General features: G+C 40.7%; 1 protein-coding gene across 1 annotated transcript; it reads left to right on the forward strand.

Annotated features, from left to right (window-relative positions):
* The first annotated feature begins 666 nt into the window (after nt 1-666).
* Snrnp48 (small nuclear ribonucleoprotein U11/U12 subunit 48) lies at nt 667-22,580 on the forward strand. Its single transcript, XM_048423111.3, has 9 exons — nt 667-861; nt 4,443-4,556; nt 4,759-4,819; nt 5,719-5,793; nt 11,469-11,657; nt 12,482-12,603; nt 17,394-17,479; nt 17,978-18,136; nt 22,408-22,580. The coding sequence occupies exons 1-9, from the start codon at nt 706-708 to the stop codon at nt 22,454-22,456; spliced, it is 1,011 nt and encodes a 336-aa protein (XP_048279068.3). The 5' UTR covers nt 667-705; the 3' UTR covers nt 22,457-22,580.
* Nucleotides 22,581-23,635: the final 1,055 nt, after the last annotated feature.

A 23,635-nucleotide genomic window follows, 5' to 3' on the forward strand; every position in this document is an offset into this window, starting at 1 on the left:
ATTGGTGCAACTCTATAACCTCATCACTCAGAAGCAGAAGTAGGCAGATCTAGGTCTGGTATCCAAATTGAGTTCCAGGCCAGACAGCCACCCTACATAGTGACACTCTTGTCTCAGAAAGGGGGAGGGTGAACTGTAGACAGAGGAGAGGAGGCTGTCTTAAATTAAGAGATTATAACTAATTATAGTCAATTGATTGAAACATAATACAATTGCTGTAAGAAGAATTCGTCAGATAACAAACTACACGTTACATGATTTTACGAATTTTGTGTTTGATCATGCATTGCAGTTATGTAGGAAAACGTTCTGAGGACGTGCATACTAACATCAGGGATGAAGAGTCAAGAAGATATGAAGACATTTAGAGTAGTTAAAAGTGGCAAAATGCTAATGAGCTGGAGGAAGGCTATACCGATACTTTTTTGTTTTTATTTAAGCATTTCTGTCGATATAAATCATTTTTCCTAAAAACGCTGAAGAGGCGTGGAGAATGATGCTCTGGTAAGCCAGGGTGCAAGTACAAACCAGCTATTAGCAAACGAAATCTGGCCCCGAAGAACCCGGAAGACGCCTTTCAAAACTACGGCTCCCGCGGCTCTTTCCTATAGGCTGGCGTCATCCGTCGGCTCCGCCCACAGCTCCCAGAAGCCCGCGCGCGCGGCCAGCAGTTCGACAACTTCCTGCGGGAGGCGAGCAGCGACCATGGAGGTTGAGCCTCCACCTTTGGAGGAGCGGCGGCGGCTGCAAGAGGAGTTGAGCGAGTTTGTAGAGAGCTGCTGCCGTACTCTGGAGGAGGTGACGGCGTCCCTGGGATGGAGCCTGGACCAGCTGAACCCTGGGGACGAGGCGGCGGCCGAGGTGAGGGAGGCGGTGGCCTGGCCTTTTCGGGGCTGAGGGCTTCTCGCCGAAGGGAAGACGCGCGTTCGGTCCAGGTCTCTCCGAGCACTCCACCCCGGTGCGGTGCAGAGGCGGGCAGGGCTCGTGGGGTGCTGCTTGTGGGCTTGGCGAGTTGCTCTGTCATCTGTCAAAAGGATTCCGCATTGCGTTAAGAGTCAGTGTCAGGAAAGCCGGAGACGGGAGGGGAGTGGGTATCGAGTTCTCTTTTCTCCACCTTAAATCCGGACGCCTTTCAGTACCGGTTCTAGAAAGGACGCCACTAAGGTAACTAGCAGCTGACCCTTAAGAAGTGTATTTGAGTGAATTATCCTGACTTGTTTTGATCGGCCCAGGATGAAGGAATTTGCATTGCATGGAGCTTTCTTACACTCGTATGCGTTTACTATGCTGAAATAACAAGGTTTAAGTCGTACGCCAATGGAAATATTTAAGATATGTTAGATGCACATATAAGCTACTAGCTGTTAAAATTGAAGTGACAATTAGAAGGAAAATACCCTCCATTGTTCCTTTACAAGTATTTTTGGAGTTATGAATTAACCAATTATAGCTCATGGATTAAAACCTAGTGACGGTGCTGTAAAGTGGGTTTGGGGGAGAACTGACCATTTTTTGAGCATGTATTAGATGATTTATGAAATTTCCAGGCCTTTGAGCAGGACCCACCACCGCCTTCTAGGTCATCGTTTGCTCAGCAAAAGGATATTAACCCTCACCTAATGCCTTGTATACGGCACCTACATTACTATATTTAACATTCTCCATGACCCTCTTAGGTGAGAGTGATTGCCATTCTGCAGATGAGGAAACAAAACCACTGACGATAACTGGCAGCTGGGGTTTGAGTGCAGGCCTTGTGGTTTCTAAGAGTGCGTGTACTTAGTTGATATGTGTAAAATTATTTAGTACGTACCATGTGCTAGCCCCTTACCGAGACGTTTTTTGTGTATAAACCCACGTATTTATGTTTATTTAATCTCCATGATATCTTTCTGAGATAAGGGTCTTTTGCTTCCCTTTTATAGATGAAGAACCTGAGTCAAGAAAAGGTTGATTATGTTGCCCAGTATCGTATAGTCAGTAAATGGCAGAGCTAGGGTATCAAAAATAGCTGCATGGTGGAGAATGGGGTAGAGCGCAGCCATCCCAGAAGCAGAGATAGAGAGCAATTAGATGGCAGTTGTTACCTAGAGAGGTGGTTGGAGCATCTAGAATTGGAGAAGTGGCACTGGGGATAGAGAGAGTGAAGAGGATTTCAAAGACATTTAAGAGTAAAAATGTCAGGACTAGGCAATTCTTGGATGTGGTGACAAGGGAAGAGGCAGTTTCTGAGCAGGTGGTTCCTTTCACAGAAATGGGAAGAACGCAGCTTTGGGTGCTAGGGGGCTTAGTTACCTCTGTATTGCTGTGATAAAAATACCCAACAACAGCAAGGTTAAGAGAAGGTGTGGGGCTGGAGAGATGGCTCAGTGCTTGAACATTGACGCTTTTCTAGAGGACCCGGCTGGGTTCAGTTCCCAGCTCCTATATGGCAGCTCACAACTGCCTGTAACTCGAGTTCCAGATTATCTGACACCCTCACACATATGCATGCAGGCGAAACACCCATGTGCATGAAATAAAAATAAATTGTTTTAAAAAAAAGAAAGGATGGTGTCATGATTAGTTTTGACACAATGCAGAATCACCGGGGACAGAGTCTCCCATTATTTAGATCATTATGAATGATCTAAATTAGGTTGGCCTGTGGGCATCCCAGAGAGGGATTTATTAATTGGATTAATTAAAGTGGGGAAATTCACCCTGAAGAGGGGAGTACCATTTTATGGGCCGGGCCCTGTACTAATTCAAGGGAAAAATAACCCAAACACTAGCGTTTCATACATTCTTGTCTCATCCATAACTGTGGGTGCATTTGCGCAGCTTTGGCTTCGAGCTGTGAACCAAATGAGCTCTTCTTTAAAGTTGCTTCTGCAGGGTGTTTATCACAGCAACAGATGCAAAACCAAGGAGGCTTTCAGTTTAAGGTAAAATCTGTGCTAATAGGGAAGCCAAAGCTACAGGAACTTGAAGCTTCTGCAACTAAGACTATAACTTAGAAACCTGGCCCAGGGAGTAGTTCCACTCACAGTCTTTAACCTCAATTAACCTAATCAAGATGCTTCTACATGGATATGGGCCCAGAGGCCCTAGGCGAGTCTAGATTTTATCAATTTGACAACTAAGACCAAATAACACACAAACCATGAATATATTGAATTTATTTTTGTTCATGTTGGGCTTTTAGTACAACATACTTAATAATTATTAAAACAATTAAAGAAAAGTATTGTGTGTATATGATGCGGGGTGGGTCAGGGCAGTTTTGTGGAATCAGTTTCTCTCTTCTCAACTTCGTATGGGTTTCAGGGATTGCGCTCAGGTCGTCATACTTGCTTGGTGAGTACTGCACCCTTTGAGCCACCTTGATCCTAGTATAAGGTACCAAAGAGAGAAACATGATCTGATGAGATTGACTACAGTATAGTGAGACTTGAACGCAGAATATTGGCTAGGAAGCATGTTATTGAATGACAAGAGGTTAATGATTAGCATTACATGAAATATCAACATTTAAAGGGAGCAACTTCAAGAGCCAGAGGGGCAGAAATAAACATTTGTCAGAAGCTAGATGTGGTGATGAATGCCTGTAATCCCCAGCACTCTGGAGACTAAGGCAGGAAGAATACCTTAAGTTCAAAGCCAGCTTGGGCTACATAGCAAGATCCTGCCTCATAAACAAAACAATGGCTTGGTTGATAATGTGCTTGCTTCAGAAAAGTGAGAATTCCTAGAATCAGTAACCTCAGTATTGGAGAGAGACCTGGGGGCTTGCTGTTTAGCCAGTCTTGCCAAATAGGTGAGCTTCAGATTTAGTAAGAGACCTTGTCTCAAAAAATAGAGAGTAGTTGAGAAAAAGGTTGATCTCCAGCCTCCACATGCACATTTACACATGTGCTCCCATATACATGTGTACATATAAACAACAAAAGAGAGCAAAGTTGGCTAGGAGCTCACATACAACAACCATGACATGTTTTTTGGCTTCAGTAGCAAGAAGATTGCTAATGGCTGGTGTCAGTCAGGTAGTGATGACAGAGGTGTAGAGGTAAACATTTACCCATGGCTGTGAGTCTGGGGAGATAGTGAATCAATCGTTAAGAAAGTTAAGCTCAGGTGGGTAATAGTGGCAGATGTCTTTAATTTCAGCACTTGAGAGACAGAGTCAAGTGGATCTCTGAGTTTGAGGCCAGCCTGATTTACAGAGAGAGTTCCAGGACAGCCAAGGCTACACAGAGAAACCCTGTCTTGAAAACAAACAAATAAACAACAACAACAAAAATAAGAAAGTTAAGCTCTGAAGGACTGGAAAGAGGACCGAGGCTTTAGAATTTTGAGACAATTTCCTTTTTTTTAAAAAAAAAAAAAAAGGGAGTCTGCAGAAAGGAAGTACTAGATTGTTGTTTAAATACTATTTTCCTCCTTCTGTTTGATTTTTGCAGAATGAAATCACGGTATGCCCTTATGATTCCAATCATCATATGCCTAAATCATCATTAGCAAAGCACATGGAATCTTGCAGATTGAGGAAGCTGGGCTATGCCAGAGAGGAAGAGGTAACATTTGTTTATTACATCATTTATCAGTAAGTCTGAAGGGTGTATTATGATCCCTTGTAGAACACAGTACTTTGCCTGACTTCACAAATTGTTAGAAACTTCAGTAGTGGTATTATTTCTGTCAAATCTTAAAGCAGACAACTGTGCAGTCTTCAAGAATACTAGCTAAAGTTTCTCTTTTTGTTTTCTCACTGTTTAGGATGAAATGTATAATCCTGCTTTTTTCTATGAGAATTTGAAGATTCCTTCAGTTACTTTGAGTAAGTATATTAGATTATAATTGAAAAAAAGTCTAGTTTTTATATTTTTCTTTAGCAAAAGAATAGATATTAGAGACATGCTTGTGATCAGTGATAATAGGAGTAATTAATACACAATGAAGATAATTCATGTAATGTGAAAACAAGATTGGGCTTATGTTAACAGAGGTGAAAATACTGCAAATTTTTGTGTAGTAGACCAGGCATGGTGGCACACACCTCTAATTTCAGTACTCAGAAGGCAGAGGCAGGCAGATCTCTGTGAGTTTGAGGCCAACCTAGTCTGGCAGAGTGAGTTCCAGGACAGCTAGGACTGTTACAGAGAGAAACCCTGTCTCAAAACAACAAAAAGAAACAATTATATAGTAGGGCACGTGCCTCCCTTCTTGGTTGTAACAAAAATATGACTATGCAACAATGACTGAAGGTACAAGGGAGGGTGGGATTGTGGTCCATCCAATGGGAACTGAAGATAGAGGGAAGATGAAAATGGGAAATGTGTTCCAGTTATTTGCAGTATATGGACAAAGTCTTGATTGATCTCTGGAAACAGGATGTCCTGATTCACCTTAGGTATGTATGTGACTTTTGGTGCGCAGTTGCCTTATTGATTGCCTAAGTTTCATTATTTCTTGTGGTACTGGAGACTGAACCTAGAGTCTGTTATTTTCCAGGGAAGCACACTGTTCCCACACCTTAAAGATTATGATAAATCTAATACACTTCAAATGTTGTCTGGACTCTCAGAGATACTAGTTATTAGTTGCTTAAATTTGTATCTGCTAATCCTGAATGCCTGATTATGTTTTCTGAACTAATTGGAAACTGATCACCTAGTGGACTGGAAAAAAAAATTCTTACTGAGATTATGGACCTTGATTTGGATTTTTCTTTTTCAGATAAAGATTCACAGTTCCAGATAATTAAGCAAGCTAGAACTGCAGCTGGGAACGATGGCGATTGTTACAGTCAAAGTAAGTGTTGTAGTCCAGCTAATTTGAGAATCAAGGTATTTTTTTCCTCATATAAGCATGATATTACTTCTCAAGAAAACCCCTGTGAAATGGTTACACTGAAAAAGGATCAGTTTTACATTTAACAGTGGAATAGCTTACATTGTTTCAACTTGATTATTAGCTATTTCCTATTCAGATACATTGGAAGCTCCCTCAGACTCCATCTCAGCCAGGGGTGCTGTTTTGGCATTATCTGATAGGTGTGGTTGCCTGGTGGGTAAGTTGTTAAAAGATAGATTATTTAGTGAGTAGGTATGCTGGATAAGGATGTCTTCTTGTTTTGTTCTATTGGGGTGCTTGAAAATGTTGAAAAACACGTACCACTAAACATGTAGTCTCCATTGCCGCTCTTGGAATGTTCCCTCCTGAGTCTGTACCAGGAAAGCACAAGCACAGTGCTTTACCTGCTGTGGTCTTACATGGTTTGTGGGGTCTCATACCCAGCTTTGGAGCTGTTTTCAAAGGGTTCTGCCTTAGAATTCGACAGAAACTAGAATAAAAAAAGTTAACTATGAACTAAAAGAACAGCTTCCCTCAAACAGAAGGAATGAAGGTATTAAAGGGTTTAGACTTTTAAGTCCGGGTGTGACATATAGTCAGAGCACAACTGGCTCCTCTTGCCAAGGTTGTCTTTCTGTGGGAGGTGGACTGCTCCTTCCCGTCCCTTTCCCCGTTGCCGTGTTCCCCACCCCACCCCACCCCACCCCACGCCCAAGTCGTTATGCAGGTTTTCTTCCTTGTTGAAATTCAATCTTTCCCCATGTGTCACTATCTGAGTTGTCCTGTGGCTTTAGAAGGAAGATTGTTTTGTCCTTGGCCTGTGTCTCTTGTGTTAGTTACTCAGTAGCTGGAAACACATTTTTGATTTGTGTATTTGTGGGGGGAGGACTGGGGGTGAGGGTGGCACATGTGCCATAATGAAGGGTAGAGGTCCAAGGACAACTTTAGGAAGTGAATTCTCCCCTTCCACAGTGTGGCTTCTGAAGGTTGAACTCCTGTGGTCAGGCTTGGTGGCAAGCATCTTTACCCACTGAGCCACCTTGCCAGCCTAAACCTCCCACATTGGTGCCTGTTGGCCTTCAGCTCAGCTTTTCAGTTTACAGATTACTGATCTGTGATCACTGAAGTCTTTCATGGTCTGTTGTTTCTGTTTGTTGGCTCTGTTAGTTAATAGACTAGTAGAATTAATTTTTTCAGAAAAATGAAGTTTTGTTTTTTGAGAGTCTTGCCTTTTAAGACATTGACTCTTAACTGTAGATAGAAGTTTCTTCCCTGCCCAGTCCCACAGCTGTTCTTACATTGATTATAAACTGTTTAGACAGTTAGCTCAGGCTTACTATTAGGTAGCTCTTATAGCTTAAATTAACCCATAATTCTTATCTATGTTTAGCCACGTGGCTTGGTTTCTTTTCTCAGTAAGACAGTCTCTTCTTCCTTCCTCTGCTTCTGGATTATAACTGACTCTCTGCCTTTCCCAGAATTCTCTTAGTCTGGTCACTGGCTTATACTTCCTGCTACTGTCCAGTCAGCGTTTTATTAAACTAATACGATTGACAAATCATTACAGCATGCAAGAGCCTTATTCCACAGCACTTAACTGGCTTAGATAGATTAATGATTTGTTTTGGAGTTGAAAGAGTACTTGGATCATGGAATCCAGGGTCTATATTTTACAGATAGGAAACTAACTGGCTGATAGGGCCAGTTGAATAACGTCCTTGTGTGTTTGTTCTAAAAGCCTGGTGCTTTTGTTCTTTAGTAAGGTTCTCCCCCTCTGCACCTTCTCCCCTTGTTTCTTTGAGACAGGGTCTCTAGCTGAGGCTCCCTCAGTCTGACAATGACCCTATCTCAGCCTCCCTTGTGAATGCTGGAGATCCTGGTGTGTGCCACACATCCAGCTGATCCTTTTATTTTATTTTTTTTATTTATTATTTTTAAGTTCTTTATCTCTGAGCTCTTTTGCATGTTCCATTTCTTTTTCCCAGCAAGCTGTGCTGTGTTGGAGAAGTGTTTTCCCTTCTCTAGGTGAAGAAACACAGAGGGATGCAAGGCTGCATCCGGATGAAATTCTGTCTGTGTCACAGAAGAACTGAGTTCTTCTATTTTGTGTTAGAAATGGTCTTCATGTAGTAAAAGTCATGGGCTGGAGTTCTTTCCCGTGTTCATATGTGTTACATCACTGTGAGCACGTCGGACTGCACGCACACGCTCACGCCAGTGCTGCTCACCCTTCGCTCGTCTGAAGGAGAACGGCTGCCACCCACCCTTGCATAAGTAGCTTGGAAGTTTTGTTCTTCTGTGCAGTAGAACCGTTGTCTTGTCTTTGGAGAATAGGCCTGACAAGTGCTAAAGTAACTAATAGACATTCTGTATGAGAAAAAACTAATGTGCAGAAAGTGTTAGTATGTTGTGGATGGTTTTGTATAAGTGAATGATTTAGAAAATGTCACAGTATGAATTTATAAACTAGACAGTAAAATTTAGATGTTGAGCTCAGTTCATCACAGAAACGGTTATTTTGGTTTTTTATTTATTTATTTATTTATTTATTTATTTATTTATTTATTGGTGTGGTACTGGGGATTGAATTTAGGACATCTAAGAATTGCTTTGAACTTTATAGAGAAACTTATTTGACTATGAATTCTATCTTAAAATTGGATTGTGGCCGTGTGGTGGTGGCACACGACTTTAATCCCAGCACTGAGGAGGCAGAGGCAGGTGGATCTCTGTGAGTTCGAGGTCAGCCTGGTCTACAAGAGCTAGTTCCAGGACAGGCTCCAAAGCTACACAGAGAAACCCTGTATCAAAAAACAAAACAAACAAACAAACAAAAAACAACCAAAACAAAAATATTGGATTGCTTTGAGTAACTATTTTAATGTGATCTGTAACCCTCCTTTAAAAATATGTTTAAATCCCATGTTGGGGGTTCTGCTTTTTTTTTTTTTTTAAGCAGAATTATCTTTGTGGTCCACTTATGTTCTAGATATTTTCACATCTTTGACCTGAAGACAGAAATCCTTTCACTGCCTTCTTACTGATTTATTTATGTGAACATGAAGTTTAGGGTCCATGAGAACGGAAGTCTATTGGCAATGAATGTGTGTTTTCGTTGTGCCTATTGTGCCAGTCAGACCTAAGCTCTGCTGACCTCCCCATGATGGGAACAGCCTAGGCCTAGGTGTTTGTTTGCTGTCCTGTGCAGCTCTTTTGACTGGTTTTATAACAAAGATATTAATTTTGATCATAAATAGCAACTTTATACTTAGTGGTTTATCTTTTTCTGCAGTATTAAGCATTTATGTTGCTGTAAGTTTCCTGACACATATTTGAGACATGGCCATGATTTGCTATCAGTGTTCTATAGAAGAACCTTGGAGGGCCATTTGAGCAAGTTAGTTTTCTCCCATGAGCTTTATTTATTTATCTTTTAATTTAATGTTAGAGTTTGTCTCTGTGTCGATTCTCTGTACAGTCATAAGTGCCACACAGAGACAGTTCCTTTTACTAAAATATGTGTGCTGCAGGTAAGTGATAACAAGGAAAAATGTGCATTAGAGTAAACTGCTGTCTGGTTTTGGATGGATGAGAGTTCTGGAGATGGGAAGGAGTGATACTTGCATATAGTGAAGTCTGGTCCAGTGCTCCAAACTGTGTAAGTAAAACTGCTAAGAAGGATAAATTGTGTTTCATTTATATTTTACCACAACTTAAAAAATGCGGAAGAGGACACAGACTTACAGCAATTACAGCACATAAACCGTATGGAAACTTATAGTTTGAAATTTTACACTTCCTATAAATGAAGCTTGCTTAAGTGTGCTTATCCTTTTTTTTTAAATCAAAAATAAACTGTCATGAGAGATTTGAAATGTAGTTTGTTGCTTAACCTTTTCTGTACTTTTTCTTTTTCAGTAATTGGGGTGAGTATAAAGAGGAATTAGAAACCTGAATGTACTCCTTATTTAAAGATATGCAGTATCCTTTTTGCAAATGATATCCTTTTAAAGTATCACTGAAACTTCTGGCTTTATCTCAATAGTTGTCACTCTTAGAAGTCTTGGTTTGGAATTCTGATTGAGTTTTGATAAGTTTAAGTATTAGTTTCTATAGTAAAGAAATTTAAGATTAATTAATAAAAGAACTTTGAGCTTGATTATCTTACTGTTTTCTACATTTTGTATTTTTCCTCTCTGATTTTTAAAGTTGATATTCAAAGGAATTAGACTCACCAAAGCCTGTTTTATATAGAAATTATGTTAACACCAGCTACATAAAGTCTTTTGATAGTGCCTCAGCATCAGAGTGGCTGATTTAAGAGGGAGTCATCCCTCCCCACTCATTTCCAGCCCCTTGTAACAATGTCCAGGTGTCATTATCTCATCTGTTAAACCACAGCCTCGGTGCCACTGAGCTCTCCTGAGCTCGAGGAGAAGCGTGTGTGCTGGCATTTCCTCTTCTATTTCTTTCTTTCTGCTCTTTGTATGCTTAGCTCTTAGTGTGCTCTTATTTGAATTCTCTAGCCTCTTATCTAAGCAGTTAATGAGGGCTCGTGACCTAGCAAACATTAGCATTCCTTTAGCAGTGATGTTCTGTCTGCAGTGGGAAGATTTGTTTTCAACTGCTTTGTTTACAGTTACAATCATTTTATTTCTTTGAGAATGTTTGAATCTCAAAACAAAATTTTTCTTCGATGTTTTAATACATCATACCAAGGTATTGTATATATTTATTGTTCATTCATGAGCAGATTTTAGAATGATCATAACTATTGGGTGCACTGCTGTTCCCTTTTTGTTTGATTTAGTTAAGCCAGCATACTTCCTATTTCGGAAATTAAAACTAGTCTAAATAGTCTTCTCCTGGTCTTAGGAAATTTAGGATTTCTACTTAAAAAAAAAAAAAGAGTCTGACTGTATAGCCCACCCAGCTTGACCTCTTGCTATGTAGGCCTGGCTGTGACCTTCCCAATCCTGAGAGCTAGGATTACCGGTGTGTGCCACCATACTTGACTTAATTTCCATTTTTATTCCCTATTTTAGTCATTGCACAGATGTAGTGAACTTGAGTATTGAACTATCTAGTGCTTCATCTGAGTTATTCTTACATACTCATGGCCCTTTAGTTTGTTTTCAGAAGGAAAAATGTACATTGCCTACTAAAAATATTTTCAGCTTTTATCAGGAAAAAAGGCAAATACACGGAAATAATTCATATTTTATATAGAGGTTGTACTTAATAAATTATACAAAAGCTTTCTTAGCCTGTTCCTATGGCTTGTGCCTGTAGTCCGAGCTTCCTGGGAAGCTGAGACAGGAGAAGCCTTCAAGAATGCCTTGTAGTTGAGAGTCTGCGCCAGCCTGGCAAGCATGGCAAGACCTCATCATGAAGGGAAAACAGGCTTTCTAGTGAGCGAGTTGGTTCCTGTGGTTATTACTACCTGGTTTCATAGACCTGGCTTAACCTTGTTGGAAGAGAACAGCAGACATCATGAACATTAACATTTACCACATCCTCTTTTTTATGTAAAAAAAGTAGCTTGTGTTAGTATTGCATTGTTATAGCACATATTTAAAGAGAGTGTTAAGTCCACAAGCTTCATCATTTGCTCTTGTCTTATTTTACCTTAGGAATGTATTCTTCAGTGCCTGTTGAAGTTCCTCTGAATCACAAACGATCTGTGTGTGACCTCACCCAAGCAGATCGCCTTGCCCTTTATGATTTTGTCATTGAGGAGACAAAGAAAAAGCGCTCTGGTTCTCAAGTCATTGAAAACGACAGCGATCTGTTTGTAGACTTGGCTGCTAAAGTCAATCAAGGTTTAAGATGAACACCATTCTTTACATTTCTTGTCATTCTGTCTCATGAGTGTTAGTAAAGTGATTTTATTTTTGTGCCACTTGAGGTGGGGTATGGTGGTTTTGCACCATCTCTTATTGACATTATTGATTAATGGTATTGCTTACGAATGGAGTTTTACTTTGACTTGTACTTTAAATAGCTCCACATATAAAAATACTATTTGTCTGTAATCTGTGGAGTTGAACAATTCTATGTTTACCTAGTGGGTTTAAAAAAAAATAAAGGAGCCGAGCTGTGGTGGTGTGGTGGAGCATGCTTTTAATCCCAGCACTTAGGAGGCAGACCTCTGAGTTTGAGGCCAGCCTGATCTACAAAGTGAGTTCCAGGACAGGCAAGATAGTTACACAGAAAAACCTTGTTGATGGGAGGGGGAGTGATTAAAAAATAGTTTGTGTACATAATATATATTTTTTGAAACTTTTTGTGTGTTACCTTGAAACATACTGAACAGGATTATTCCTAACAATAGGTTCTTAATTTAAAAGTGAGGCTAAAGAGAGATCAGTGGTTAAGAGCTTGTAATGCTCTTGCAGAGGACTCAAGTTTGGTTCTCAGTACTCACATTGGGTGCTCACAGTTGCCTGTAACTCCAGCTCCAAGGGATCAGATGTCCTATGGACTTCCCAGACACTCTCACTCACAAGGACAAACCCACAGACATACATATAATATAATATAATATAATATAATATAATATAATATAATATAATATGTATTATATATATTGCATATTATGAATTGGAAAGCTTCTAAGGATGTAATAAGTTTATTCTTTCACTAGATAATAGCCGAAAAAGTCCAAAATCTTACCTGGAAATCCTGGCAGAAGTGAGAGATTATAAAAGAAGACGTCAGTCCTATAGAGCCAAGAATGTTCACATAACCAAGAAGTCATATACTGAGGTGAGTGTCACATCATTCTGCGGTGTTTGTGTGGAGAGTAAAAATTCCCCATGGTTTTCTGGTCTGGTTTATGCCCTGAGAATCCCACACAGGTTGGTACTTGCCCAGTGTTTGCAGGCCCACCTCTCTGCCAAGCAGAGGCTTTCCTGGTACTAACGTCATCTGTGAAGGTTGTGTAACCTTTTAAAGACATTTCTTTTTGAGAAAGTGGCACTGTGTTGTCATGAGAGTATAAATTTGGGCTTTTCACCTGCCCTTGGCTTGAGAGGACGGGGAGTATGTTAAGATTGGCTCTCTATGTAGTCCTTTCTGTCCTCGCCAGGTTGGTCTTGAACTCACAGATCCTCTTGCCTGGAATTAAGGGCTTGAGTTTTGACTCTACTGTTTGTCGTTGACTTGCATGAGCTATTTGAGCTTTTTTTTGTTTTAAATTTTTTTGATTTTTTTTATGCATATGCCTTAGCCTTAGTATATATGTGTGCATTATGTATGTTTAGGTGCCCATATCGTCCAGAAGAGGGTGTTGGATCTGGAACTGGGTGCTGAGAATTGAACCTGGGTCCTTTTGAAGAGCAGCCAGTGCTCTTAGCACCCTTTCCAGCCCCACTGAGCTTTCTTAGATTCTGGGAGAGACCCCTCCTCCTTTTTAAAATAGTAAAACCTTAGCAGGGTTTTCATGAGGATTAATAAAGATAATATAAATTCCTAAGCCAGGCAGTGGTGGCACATATCTTTAATCTCAGCACTAGCATGGCAGAAACAGGCGGATCTCTGAGTTCGAGGCCAACTTAGTCTACAGAGTGAGTTCCAGGACAGTTAAGGCTAGCTATACAGAGAAACCCTGTCTTAAGAAAACCAAACAAAACCGGAAAAAAAAGAAAGAAAAAGAAATTCCTCAGTACATAACTGTGACTTTTTGCATAAATATTTTTCAAGATTTATTCTTATTTCATGTATGCTTTGCTTGCATCTGCATCAGTGTATCACATGTGTGCGAGGCCAGAAGGGTGTGTTAGATCGCTAAGAGTGGAGTCATGAGTGTCTGTGAGCTCTGTGTGGATACTGGGAGCTGAGTGCAGGTCCTCTGCAAGACAAACCAGTGCTCTCAGCTGTTGACTGTCTCCCCAGCCTCTGAAACTTTAACGCTTTTACAGTACTTTACCAAATATTTAGCCTGAATTTTCAAAAAAATTTTTATTACTTCAGTCATTGGCTCATTCATTCACTGAGACAGGGACCCTCACTGTCTGTAGCCCAGAGCCCAGACTGTCCTGGACCTCACGGTGTAGCTCAGGGTGAACTGACTTTCAGCAGTCTTTCTTTCCGTACTCCTGAGTGCTGGGCTTACTTTCATGAGCAGCCATGCCTGTGAGAAATGTTGTGCTTTTGTTGTAAATCAGTCTCTTTATGATAAAATATCTAGACTTAGTTTTAGGTCTTGTTTAAGTGGGAAAAATTGATGAGTTTTTGGTACATAAATTACTTTACCCAGACCCAGTTCCCATATTAAACTCTAATTGCTCTGTATGATTTCGTCCCTGATGTCAAAGGTCTTACAGTCTTACCTCATTTTGTCTGTATTTTGCTTCGTCCAGCGTGTCTTTGAAGCTGTCTGGTGACACACTCTTCCCTCTGTGCTCTGACACACGGTCCGCCTTCCATGCAGTGCTCTTCTTTCTGCTGCGTAAGGGCCGCTCATCCACGTCCACAGTACCGGCTGCGGCTGCTTCTGAGCTGCCGCTGGTTCCTTATAATAACACTGCCACACACCCAACCTTGCTTTTCTTACAGTGGTTTTTATAATTAGAATATGTTTTGGACTTGCCTATCCCAGGAGAAGTCTGGAGCTGTATGGTGCTATAGGCTCTCAAATATTTGATTCTTCACTAGGTCCCCTCTGGTCTCATATCTTTGGAATTATGTTACTATTGGTATTCTTTATCATTTTATGATCGACCTTTTCTTATGGAAATACTTAAGCATACTCAAGGGAACAGCACCGTGTAGGGAATTTATGTTCTCTTAATTGTCTACTTCCTGCCTCTACACTTGACAATTTACCCCTTCTTTTGGCTTTATTTGCATTTTACCCTTTCCAACTTCCGTTTCATGCCTTATATAATTTAGTATGCCCTGGACTGGAACCTGAATTTTGACAAGTTTCAGCAAAAAGCTGCTGTAAGGTGTGCAAAGGTGATGGTAACAAGATGTCATCTGAGCTTTTAGTGCTGTGAGTGAAACGTGTTACGGACTCTGAGTGCTAAAGTCTGAGGAGCAGTGCTTCTTTTTAAAAGGTTAGATTGGTGTGAGGTCTTAGAGACCATCGCTCCGAGGGAAAAGGGAATCAAGGAAACTTAAACTCCTGGCCTTTTCCTGTGTGGTAGACCTGTGCTAGGTGGGTTCTACGTGGGTATCTAAGTTAGGGTTTCTGTTGCTGTGTAGAGACACCATGACCACAGCAAGTCTTATAAAGGAAAACATTTAATTGAGGGGTATTATCGTTCAGAGGTTTAGTCCGTTATCATCATGGCAGGAAGCATGGCAGCCTGCAGGGAGACACAGTGCTGGAGAAGTTGCTGAGTTCTACATCTGGGTCAGCAGGCAGCAGGAAGAGAGAGTGACACTGAGCCTGTCTTGAGCTTCTGAACCCTCAAAGCCCACCCCCAGTGACATACTTCCTCCAACAAGGCAGTGCATCCAATAATTCTGTGGGAGCCGTTTTCATTCAAACCACCACAGTAGGCTTTCATGAACTCACGTAGAGCTATCAAAAAGTAGTCTAAGCAGGGCAGTGGTGGTGCACGCCTTTAATCCCAGCAAGCACTTGGGAGGCAGAGGCAGGTGGATCTCTGAGTTCAAGGCCACCCTGGTCTATAAGAGCTAGTTCCAGGACTGCTAGGGCTGTTACACAGAGAAACCCTATCTTGGGGTAAAAAAAATAGTCTAATGGGGTTGCTCTAGAGATAGGTACTAGAGCTGGGCCGTGACTGAGAATGTGTGTGGCTCATGCACTTCTCCTGGCTCAGACTGGGCTGCCTTGGGGTTTCCGTGGGAGAATATATAGTGGGTAAGAAGTAGGGGTAAGGATTTTCCAGATGGAAAGCAGAGAACATTGGTAAGCATTGGTAATTTAAAGATTAAAAATGTTGAGAGTCTTTTGGGAATACCTGGAGCTTAGGGTCCTGTGGAAACTGCCTAGTGTGCTCACTAAGGCATCTACTGTGTGGTGTCCCGAAGTCATGGAGGACTCCCAAGCCCTGTTGTTCTGTGTTTAGCTTTTGGAGCTATTGAAAGTTTCTCTGAGGGAGGGGAAAACTGCAGTCAAGTCTGAACTGTAGTGACTTTCTGTTTGTTTGTTTGTTTTGAGACAGGGTTTCTCTGTGTTATCCTGGCTGTCCTAGAACTCACTTGTAGACCAGGCTGGCCTTGAACTCCCAGAGATCTGTCTGCCTCTGTCTCCTGAGTTCTGGGTTTAAAGACTTGGTCTACTATGCCTGGCTCTATAATGTCTTTCTTTGGTAATTGCCCCTATTTCCTATACTTTGAAACATTTCCTTGGCAGACAGGAGAGGTCTCAGATCTGTTTTTGTTTTATCTGTCTTCCCTGGGACGAGTCCTGTGTTTGATAGTGTGGGTTAGATAGAAGAGAAGCTTTGAAGAGGTTCTCAAAGCTTAGGACTTGACTCTTTTCAAGAACATCTGTGAAGTAACTGTGATATTTCACACTCTGTCTTTCATCTTGGTTTAATTGTAAGGTTTTAAAGTCCTGTGCAGATAGAAATATTCATACAGAAGTTATGAAACTAGGAGCAGCAATCAGAATTCTGCACAACTTTACATTTTAGGTACTGTGCCTTGTGTGCTCACCATTTCCCTCCACCCTCTTCCTTTTTGTTCCTTCATTCTTTTTTAATTTTTTAAAAATTTACTTGTAACGTGATGGGTTCATTCTGATGTTTTAGTGTACATGTGCCGTTGTTCTTTGCTCTTATCCATAAACTCCCCATTGTCTTCTGTTGTCTCTGCCCCCCCTTTGCTGGTCCCTCCCCAACTTCAAGTAGTCCTCCTTCTGCCTTCATGTCACATGCATTTCATTCTAAATCTCTTTCTGTGTGCCCTTTCTCGACAGTGCTTCATTGTGTGGCCCAGGGTGTTCTAGAATTCCTTTGGTGTTGGGATTATAGGCATAGCCACCCAACCATTTTTTCTTTCTGTACATCATTTACTATTTTGTATCTGTACATTTTTTCCTTGAGTTATTCAAGAGTAAATTTCATACATTATGATTCTTGATCCCAAAATGGTATGTGTGTTTCCAGAGAATAAGACTATTTACTTTCATAGTCATAACATAACTCCAACTTCAAATTTAATATTGAAATAATGCTGCCATCTACCATCTATTCACCAGTGTGACCAGTGCCTACTCTATAGTTCCTAAATACATGCGTCTCATAGTCCATTATATTATAGCCCTTAGCAAAGTTTTTAGTGAAGTCAAGCAGAGATTTTTCTAAAAGATTTTATTTTTAGTTACATATATGTGTGTGATCATATGAATATGAGTGTGGGTGCCCAAGGGGCCAGAGAGGACATCAGATCCCCAAATTCTGAGTTATAGGTGATTGTAAGCCACACCACCTGGATGCTGGAAACCAGATTTGTTCTTCTGGAAGAGTAACAGATTCTTTTAACCTTGAACCATCTCTCCAGCCCCGTTTTTCAGGTTTTATGATTTTGAATTTTAGAGCAACTTCCCTGTCTGACGTTTGGTTTTTACTCCTTCCAAGGTAATTCGGGATGTGATAAAAGTGCACATGGAAGAACTCAGTAACCACTGGCAAGAACAGGAAAGAGCAGAAGATGGTGCTGAAAAGTATGTCATTGTCTTTACTGATGAGGCGTTTGCTTATTTAATTTTCTGTTTGTGTTGAACCCAGGGCCATGCACTTGCTGTATAGTAGTGTGTCTCTCATGTGCTGTAATTGTGGGCTTGCATACTATGTCTGGCTTAAAGTAGTGTCTTTTTAACTATCACCTATATGTACTATTAAACCATAGCATTTCCAAGATTCTTGGTAATATGCTGTGATTCATTGGTGCTTGTTTATTGCCAGTGCTCAGAATTACTGTTCTTAGTGTTGTGATATTGTCAGGTATAGGGATGAGCAATCATATTAGGGAAATAATTAAGTAATATTACAGGGGTTGTTTCTTTGACTGCTACCTTTGTGGAATACAAGATTAAGCTTGTTTCTTTACACTCTTGATGCCATTGGTATGATACAGAATATTATACATTAGGTTGGTGGTCTGTGTGTGCAGTGAGACCACTGGTGGAAGGAACTGGTGGGTATTCCTTTCTGTGCTGCAGGAATGAAGAAAGGCGATCAGCTTCGGTAGACTCACGACAGTCTGGTGGAAGCTATCTGGATGCGGAAAATTCACGACATAGAAAGGCTCGGAGTAGGAGCCCACACAAACGAAAAAGAAATAAAGATAAAAATTCTGAGTCAAGAAGAAGGAAAGAGAGGTGAGTCTGTCTACCCCTGAGTTACCCAGCATTGTTGACTTTGTTGTAGAATGTAGGAATAAGCTAAGGTCAGGGAGGAATCAATGGAATTCTTCAGAGTTACTGTAGCTTACTTCATAGACTACCCCTGTAGTGTTGTATTCCTAGTTCTGTGTGCGTGGTAAAACATTGCCTTCCCTCAGCCCCTTCCCTTTGTGGTATTGGAAGTTGAACGTAGAGGCTCATGCATGGTAGACCAAGTGCTCTACTGCTGAGCTATAACTTTAGTTCTTTTCTATATATATATATGTATATGTGTGTGTGTATGTATATGTATATGTATGTTTTTTTAATTTTGAGACAGAAACTGACTCTGTTACCCAATCTGGCCTTGAACTCACTATAGAATTCAGGCTGACCTTGAGTCTTTGATCCTCTTGCCTCTGCTTGCCAAGTAGCCTGGATTATAGACTTGTACCACCAGGTGACCTGCTTGGTGCCCCCACCTCTTTTTTTAAAAAAATCACTTCTTAACCTGATGTGAAAATAATGTCTAGATAAGGCAGTGTTATGATATTGCTTAGACCTTCTGTTCATATTGTTCTCTCTTGTTTCGCATTCTTCATGCTAATTCCCTAGCTGAAATATTTTTAGAATCATACACATCCTAATTTTAATCAGTAAATTTTAACTTGGTAGTATAATTTTGATAACTAGGAGATATGAATTAATGTTAAATAATATATTTAAACTATCTAATCTTGTATGCCACCTGCTTATTGGGCATCCTCCTGGATGTCACATTCACCAGGGCTCTGACTAAACTGTTTCGCGTCCTGTCCTTCCCTAGTACTCCTGTCCTGGTTGGTGGGATAACCCTCTCAAACTTATCTAAGCCGGAAATCATTCACTGCCTACCATTGGTCAGGTCCAAATTTCTGTCCATTCTGCTGTGTGCCTCTCTCCTGTTCCCGTTGCTGTCTGAACAGACTAGAGAATAATAGTCATCTTTGAGTTGCTGTCTGAACTTAAACGCTGTGACTCCATTTCTACTGTGCTGCCCAAGTGAATTTTCTTAAAACTGAGCAGCAGCAAAATCCCCACTTCTTTGAATGGCTTTCAGCATTTAGGATCTGTTTCTGTTTATTTCTTGTACTTTCCATTACCCCATGGAGTGCAGAATCTGCCCTGGGTAGCCTGACATGAGTTCTCATTCATAGCTATGCCATTTTGCACCGTGTCCTTCTATTTTTTTTTTTTTCTTTTTAAAGGCTTGCTTGGTAAAGCCTTATCTTTTCCTGAGCCGATGGTCTTACCTAGCACAATATTGTTTGTTGAACTTAGTAGTTTCTTCCCCAGGAGAAGGGTAACTCTGGAAGGCAGGGTCTGTGTCCTACTTGGTTTTGCTGTTGTATCTGTTTGTTTTTTGTTTTTCTGAAACAGAGTCTCACAGGGTCACTCTGGTTGTCATGGAACTCACTATGTAGACAAGCTGGTCTTAAACTTACAGAGATACACCTTAACTCTGCCTCCCAAGTGCTGGGATTAAAGGTGTGCACCACCATGCCTGGCTCTTTGGTTTGATGTGCACAGTGCTGTCAAACACTAGATTTTCACATGGTGTGTCTCTGCAGAGCCAATGGTAAAGAAGAATTAGTGAATCCTTTTTTAAAAAAGTTATTTGCCGGGCTGTGTTGGTACATGTCTTTAATTTAATTTAATAATTCAAGAGGCAGAGGCAGGTGATTTTGAGGCCAGCCTACTTTATAAAGTGAGTTCCAGGGCAGTCAGGACTGTTACACAGAGAAACTGTGTCTAGAAAAAAAAATAATAAAAGTTATTTATGTTATGTGTGTGTGCCTGCATGAGCTTATGTACACCCAGTGTGTGCAGATGCCCATGGAGGCCAGAAGAAGACACTGGATGCCCTGGACCTGTAGCTACAGACGCTTATAAGCTGCCTGGGTGATGGGAACTAAACCCTGGTTCTCTGCAAGAGTAGTCAACATTCAAGCCAGCTCTCTAGTCCAAGTAAAGCTTTTTCTATTGGCCTGACAGTTTTGCTAATCTTACTGTTATTTTGTAGGTCTAAAGCTAACTGTGATGTAGTTCTCTTACAATGATGAAATGCTTGCTTAGTTACCCCTCTGACTCCCACAGATGAACTCTTCCATCTAGTAGACACTGTACTTTGGCTCTTTACAGAGTTGACATCTCTAATCAATCCCTATAAACTTACATTGGAAGTCGTCAATGTGAAAATGAAGTAGTCTTGTTAGAGAGGATAACCAGTGTACACACAGGAAATACTTCCTCCTAGTGTAAGGCCGATTTCTACATTCATTCCTAAAATAGAATGAGTTAGAGAGGTTGAGACAGCAGCCAGAATAAGGAAGTCAGCTAATTTAATTTTTTTTCTGTACCTTTAGTATTCTATTTGAAATGGATTCCCTGGTCATCTAACATTAACATATATTCAGAGTTATTTTAAAGCAAATCTCCTAAGTATAATCCTATTTTGCTTATCTTTTCCCCCTTTCTTTTACTTTTGAGATATCATGTCCTCCTCCTTGTCATTCCTCCCTCCAAACTTCTATATACCCCTCCTTGCTCTTTCAAATTCATGACCTCTTTTTCATTTATTGTCCTTGTATGCATATATATATATATGCATATGCATTCCTAAATATAGCCTGCTCAGTCTGTATGTTACTTGTATATATGTTTTCAGAGCTGACCATTTGGTACTGATTGGATAACCAAATGGTCGCTCTTTCAAAATACTGTTTCTCCTGCTCTGAGAATTCCTTAGTTGCCTATAGTTCTTTGTGTAGGCTAGAGGCTTCATGGGCTTTCCCCAGTCCTCTTTGGTATGTCTGCTCTTGTCTTTGCTCTGGACCTGTATAGGTAGTTATGTTAGTGAGACTTTATGAGTGTAATTTCTGAAATTACGAGGAGATAGTCATTCCCTGATCCTCTGGCTCTTATCATCTCCCTGCCCCGTTTTCTGCGGTATCCCCTGAGCCTTAGGTGTGGGGGTGTTTTGTAGATGAATCTGTCCATTGGTGCTAGGCTCCACAACTCCACATTTTGGTTAGTTGTGATTTTCTGTAATAGTCTTGTGTCTGTTGTAAAGAGAAATTTCCTTCATGAGCGGTGAGGATTACATTTAACTGTGGGTATAAGGACAAATATTTTAAGTAAAGTTAGGGGCTATACTGGTTTAATAAAGTGGTAGTTGAAGGCTCTCTTCCTAGATCCATGACTTTACTACCCCTGGGTAGTTAGCTAGGTCTCCAGTACTAGGCATGACTTCTTCTGTTGAGCAGGCCTTAAGTTCAATTAGAGAACTTTTGGATACCAACAAGGTATTTGTGCCACTATTGGCACCCTTAGGACTATTGTGCCGTGCTTGTTGATGTGGTTCATAAGCATCATAGCTGAGTAGGACTGTTGGTTGCTTCCCTCCTTTGGAAGTTTGCATGGTGATTTCTGGTACCCTGAAAGCTAATCGTCAAGGAGAAGGAATTTATTCTTGTCAGTTCCAGCTCAGGGGTCTCTGGGCTCTGTGTCTGAAGTGCATGGTGTCTTCAGCAATAGGGACTTACCTTCCACCTCTGAGGGGCAGCCAAGAACAGCGGCAATGACCTTTAATTCTTTGGGAGTTTCTTGAACAACTTCCACCAACAACTCAGAAGAAGGCTTCTCATACCTGGTTGGGGGTTTTGTTAGGTGGTCTTTGGCTCTTGGAGGGAGCATTGTCAGGCCAGGTGAGAAAATTTCATATAAATTGTGTATTTGTAAACAGACTTAGGTTTTGTTTTTGTTAGCTAGTTAGCAGTATGATTCCTTATAACTTTTTTCAAACATCTTTATTATTATTTTGCCCTTTTATTTCTTTTGTATTTATCTCTTTTCCTCTCTCTAATTAGAGCCTCCTCATTTTGCTTACCTATATTTTAATCTTGATCTTAATTTTAGTCATTTAACTTTCTCTTTTTACTATTAAGTAGAGAGTATTGTCAACTGGGAGTGGTGATGTATGTCTTTAATCTCAGTACTCGAGGCAAAGACAGGTAGATCTCTGAGTTCAAGGCCAGCCTGGTCTACATAGTAAGTTCTAGGCTAGCTGGGGCTATATAGTGAGACTGTCTCAAAAAAAAAAAGTATTCAGTTCTAAATGCATGTCTTAGCTTATCATAGTTTATGTCTGGTAAAAATAACTTTGTTGAATTACTACAAAGCTCTAATATAAATAATATGTCTCATAATTTTATGCCTATTTATTTCAGGGATGGAGAAAGACATCATGGTCATAAAAGAAGAAAACAAAAAATATAAACAGAATGTGACTGCTTTTGGAATACATGTGCTGGTGTTTTAATTATCTTTGCATAGAAGAAAATGGCTGTTATGATCATATAATACTGAGTATTTTAATAAATGTTTCAAACCATGAATCAAATTGTACCATACATGTTTGTATTTTCCTTAATGTTTTAATAGATTCTTAATATTTGTTTCATTGTTTTGGTAATATAGCTAACAGTTTTCTTCTTTTACTAGTCAGTACTTCAAGTAGGCAAATTATACATGAGAACATTCTCCTTGTAGGAAGTTAAACTGAGGTTAGAGTCTTCCCAGCAGTGACTACTGTTTATCACTATACTGGAGAGTTGTAATCTGGGAGAGCAATCTAATTGTCTTTCTGTGTTCAAGCAATCCTCCTGCCTCAGCATCTTGTGTGCTGGGACTAAAAGCATGTGCCATCAAATTGGTGTTTTAAGTCTCAGAAGTTGGCCACTAGGTACATAGTAAGCATTAACTATTCTTAGTTTATTTAACAAAGTCAAGGGCAAAAAAAAAAAAAAGTATTGTGAGAGATAGGAAATGTTGGTGGGAAAGTCAGGCTTGAACAAACACGTAAGCTGGAGGTAGAGGCAGGACTACAAATCTGATGTTAGCCCCTTTGGCAGGTCCTTCAGAGTTGATGACTGCAGTGCCTTCCTCCTGCACCCCCACCCCAGTCCTTTTCCCCAGCAAAGGCAGACAAGGGTGGCCCAGTCACATCAGGGGGTCAGAAGGTGAACTTTACTCTCCAGTTGGGTGAGCTTGTGTGTCCCAAGAGGAGCAGAAAGAATGGGGGTGGGAAGACAAAGTGAAGGCAGAAGCATCAAGTTCGTTGTCCTAATGGATGTAGTGATCCCTGGCAACACCTGTCTGACAGCCTCTGGTGCTAGATGAGCAGCCAGCACAGAACTAATTCCTGACAAAAGGCCTGGGCACCTGTTTTGTATCTTGTACTCCTGGGACTGCTAGAAAGGGCTGCATCCATGTTGCCTGCCCCCCCTTCACCCCCAACTCCCTTCTCAAACTCTCTCACCCCTAATTATACACTGTTTTGATTTATACAGAGTTCGTGCATGGCAATTGTAATGGCCAATCTGGTTGTCAGCTTAACACACCTGGGAAGTAGGACTCTCATTTGAGGGGTTGCCTTCAGCAGAGTGTCCTGTGGGC

This window comes from Myodes glareolus, chromosome 14 (genome assembly GCF_982192425.1).
Source record: "Myodes glareolus chromosome 14, mMyoGla1.1, whole genome shotgun sequence".
Lineage (NCBI taxonomy): Eukaryota > Metazoa > Chordata > Mammalia > Rodentia > Cricetidae > Myodes > Myodes glareolus.

Coding starts and splice junctions, on each gene's coding strand:
- Snrnp48 (XM_048423111.3), top strand. CDS start 706: ATGGAGGTTGAGCCTCCACCTTTGGAGGAGCGGCGGCGGCTGCAAGAG. Junction 862..4,442: donor GGGACGAGGCGGCGGCCGAG/GTGAGGGAGGCG, acceptor TGATTTTTGCAG/AATGAAATCACGGTATGCCC. Junction 4,557..4,758: donor GCTATGCCAGAGAGGAAGAG/GTAACATTTGTT, acceptor CTCACTGTTTAG/GATGAAATGTATAATCCTGC.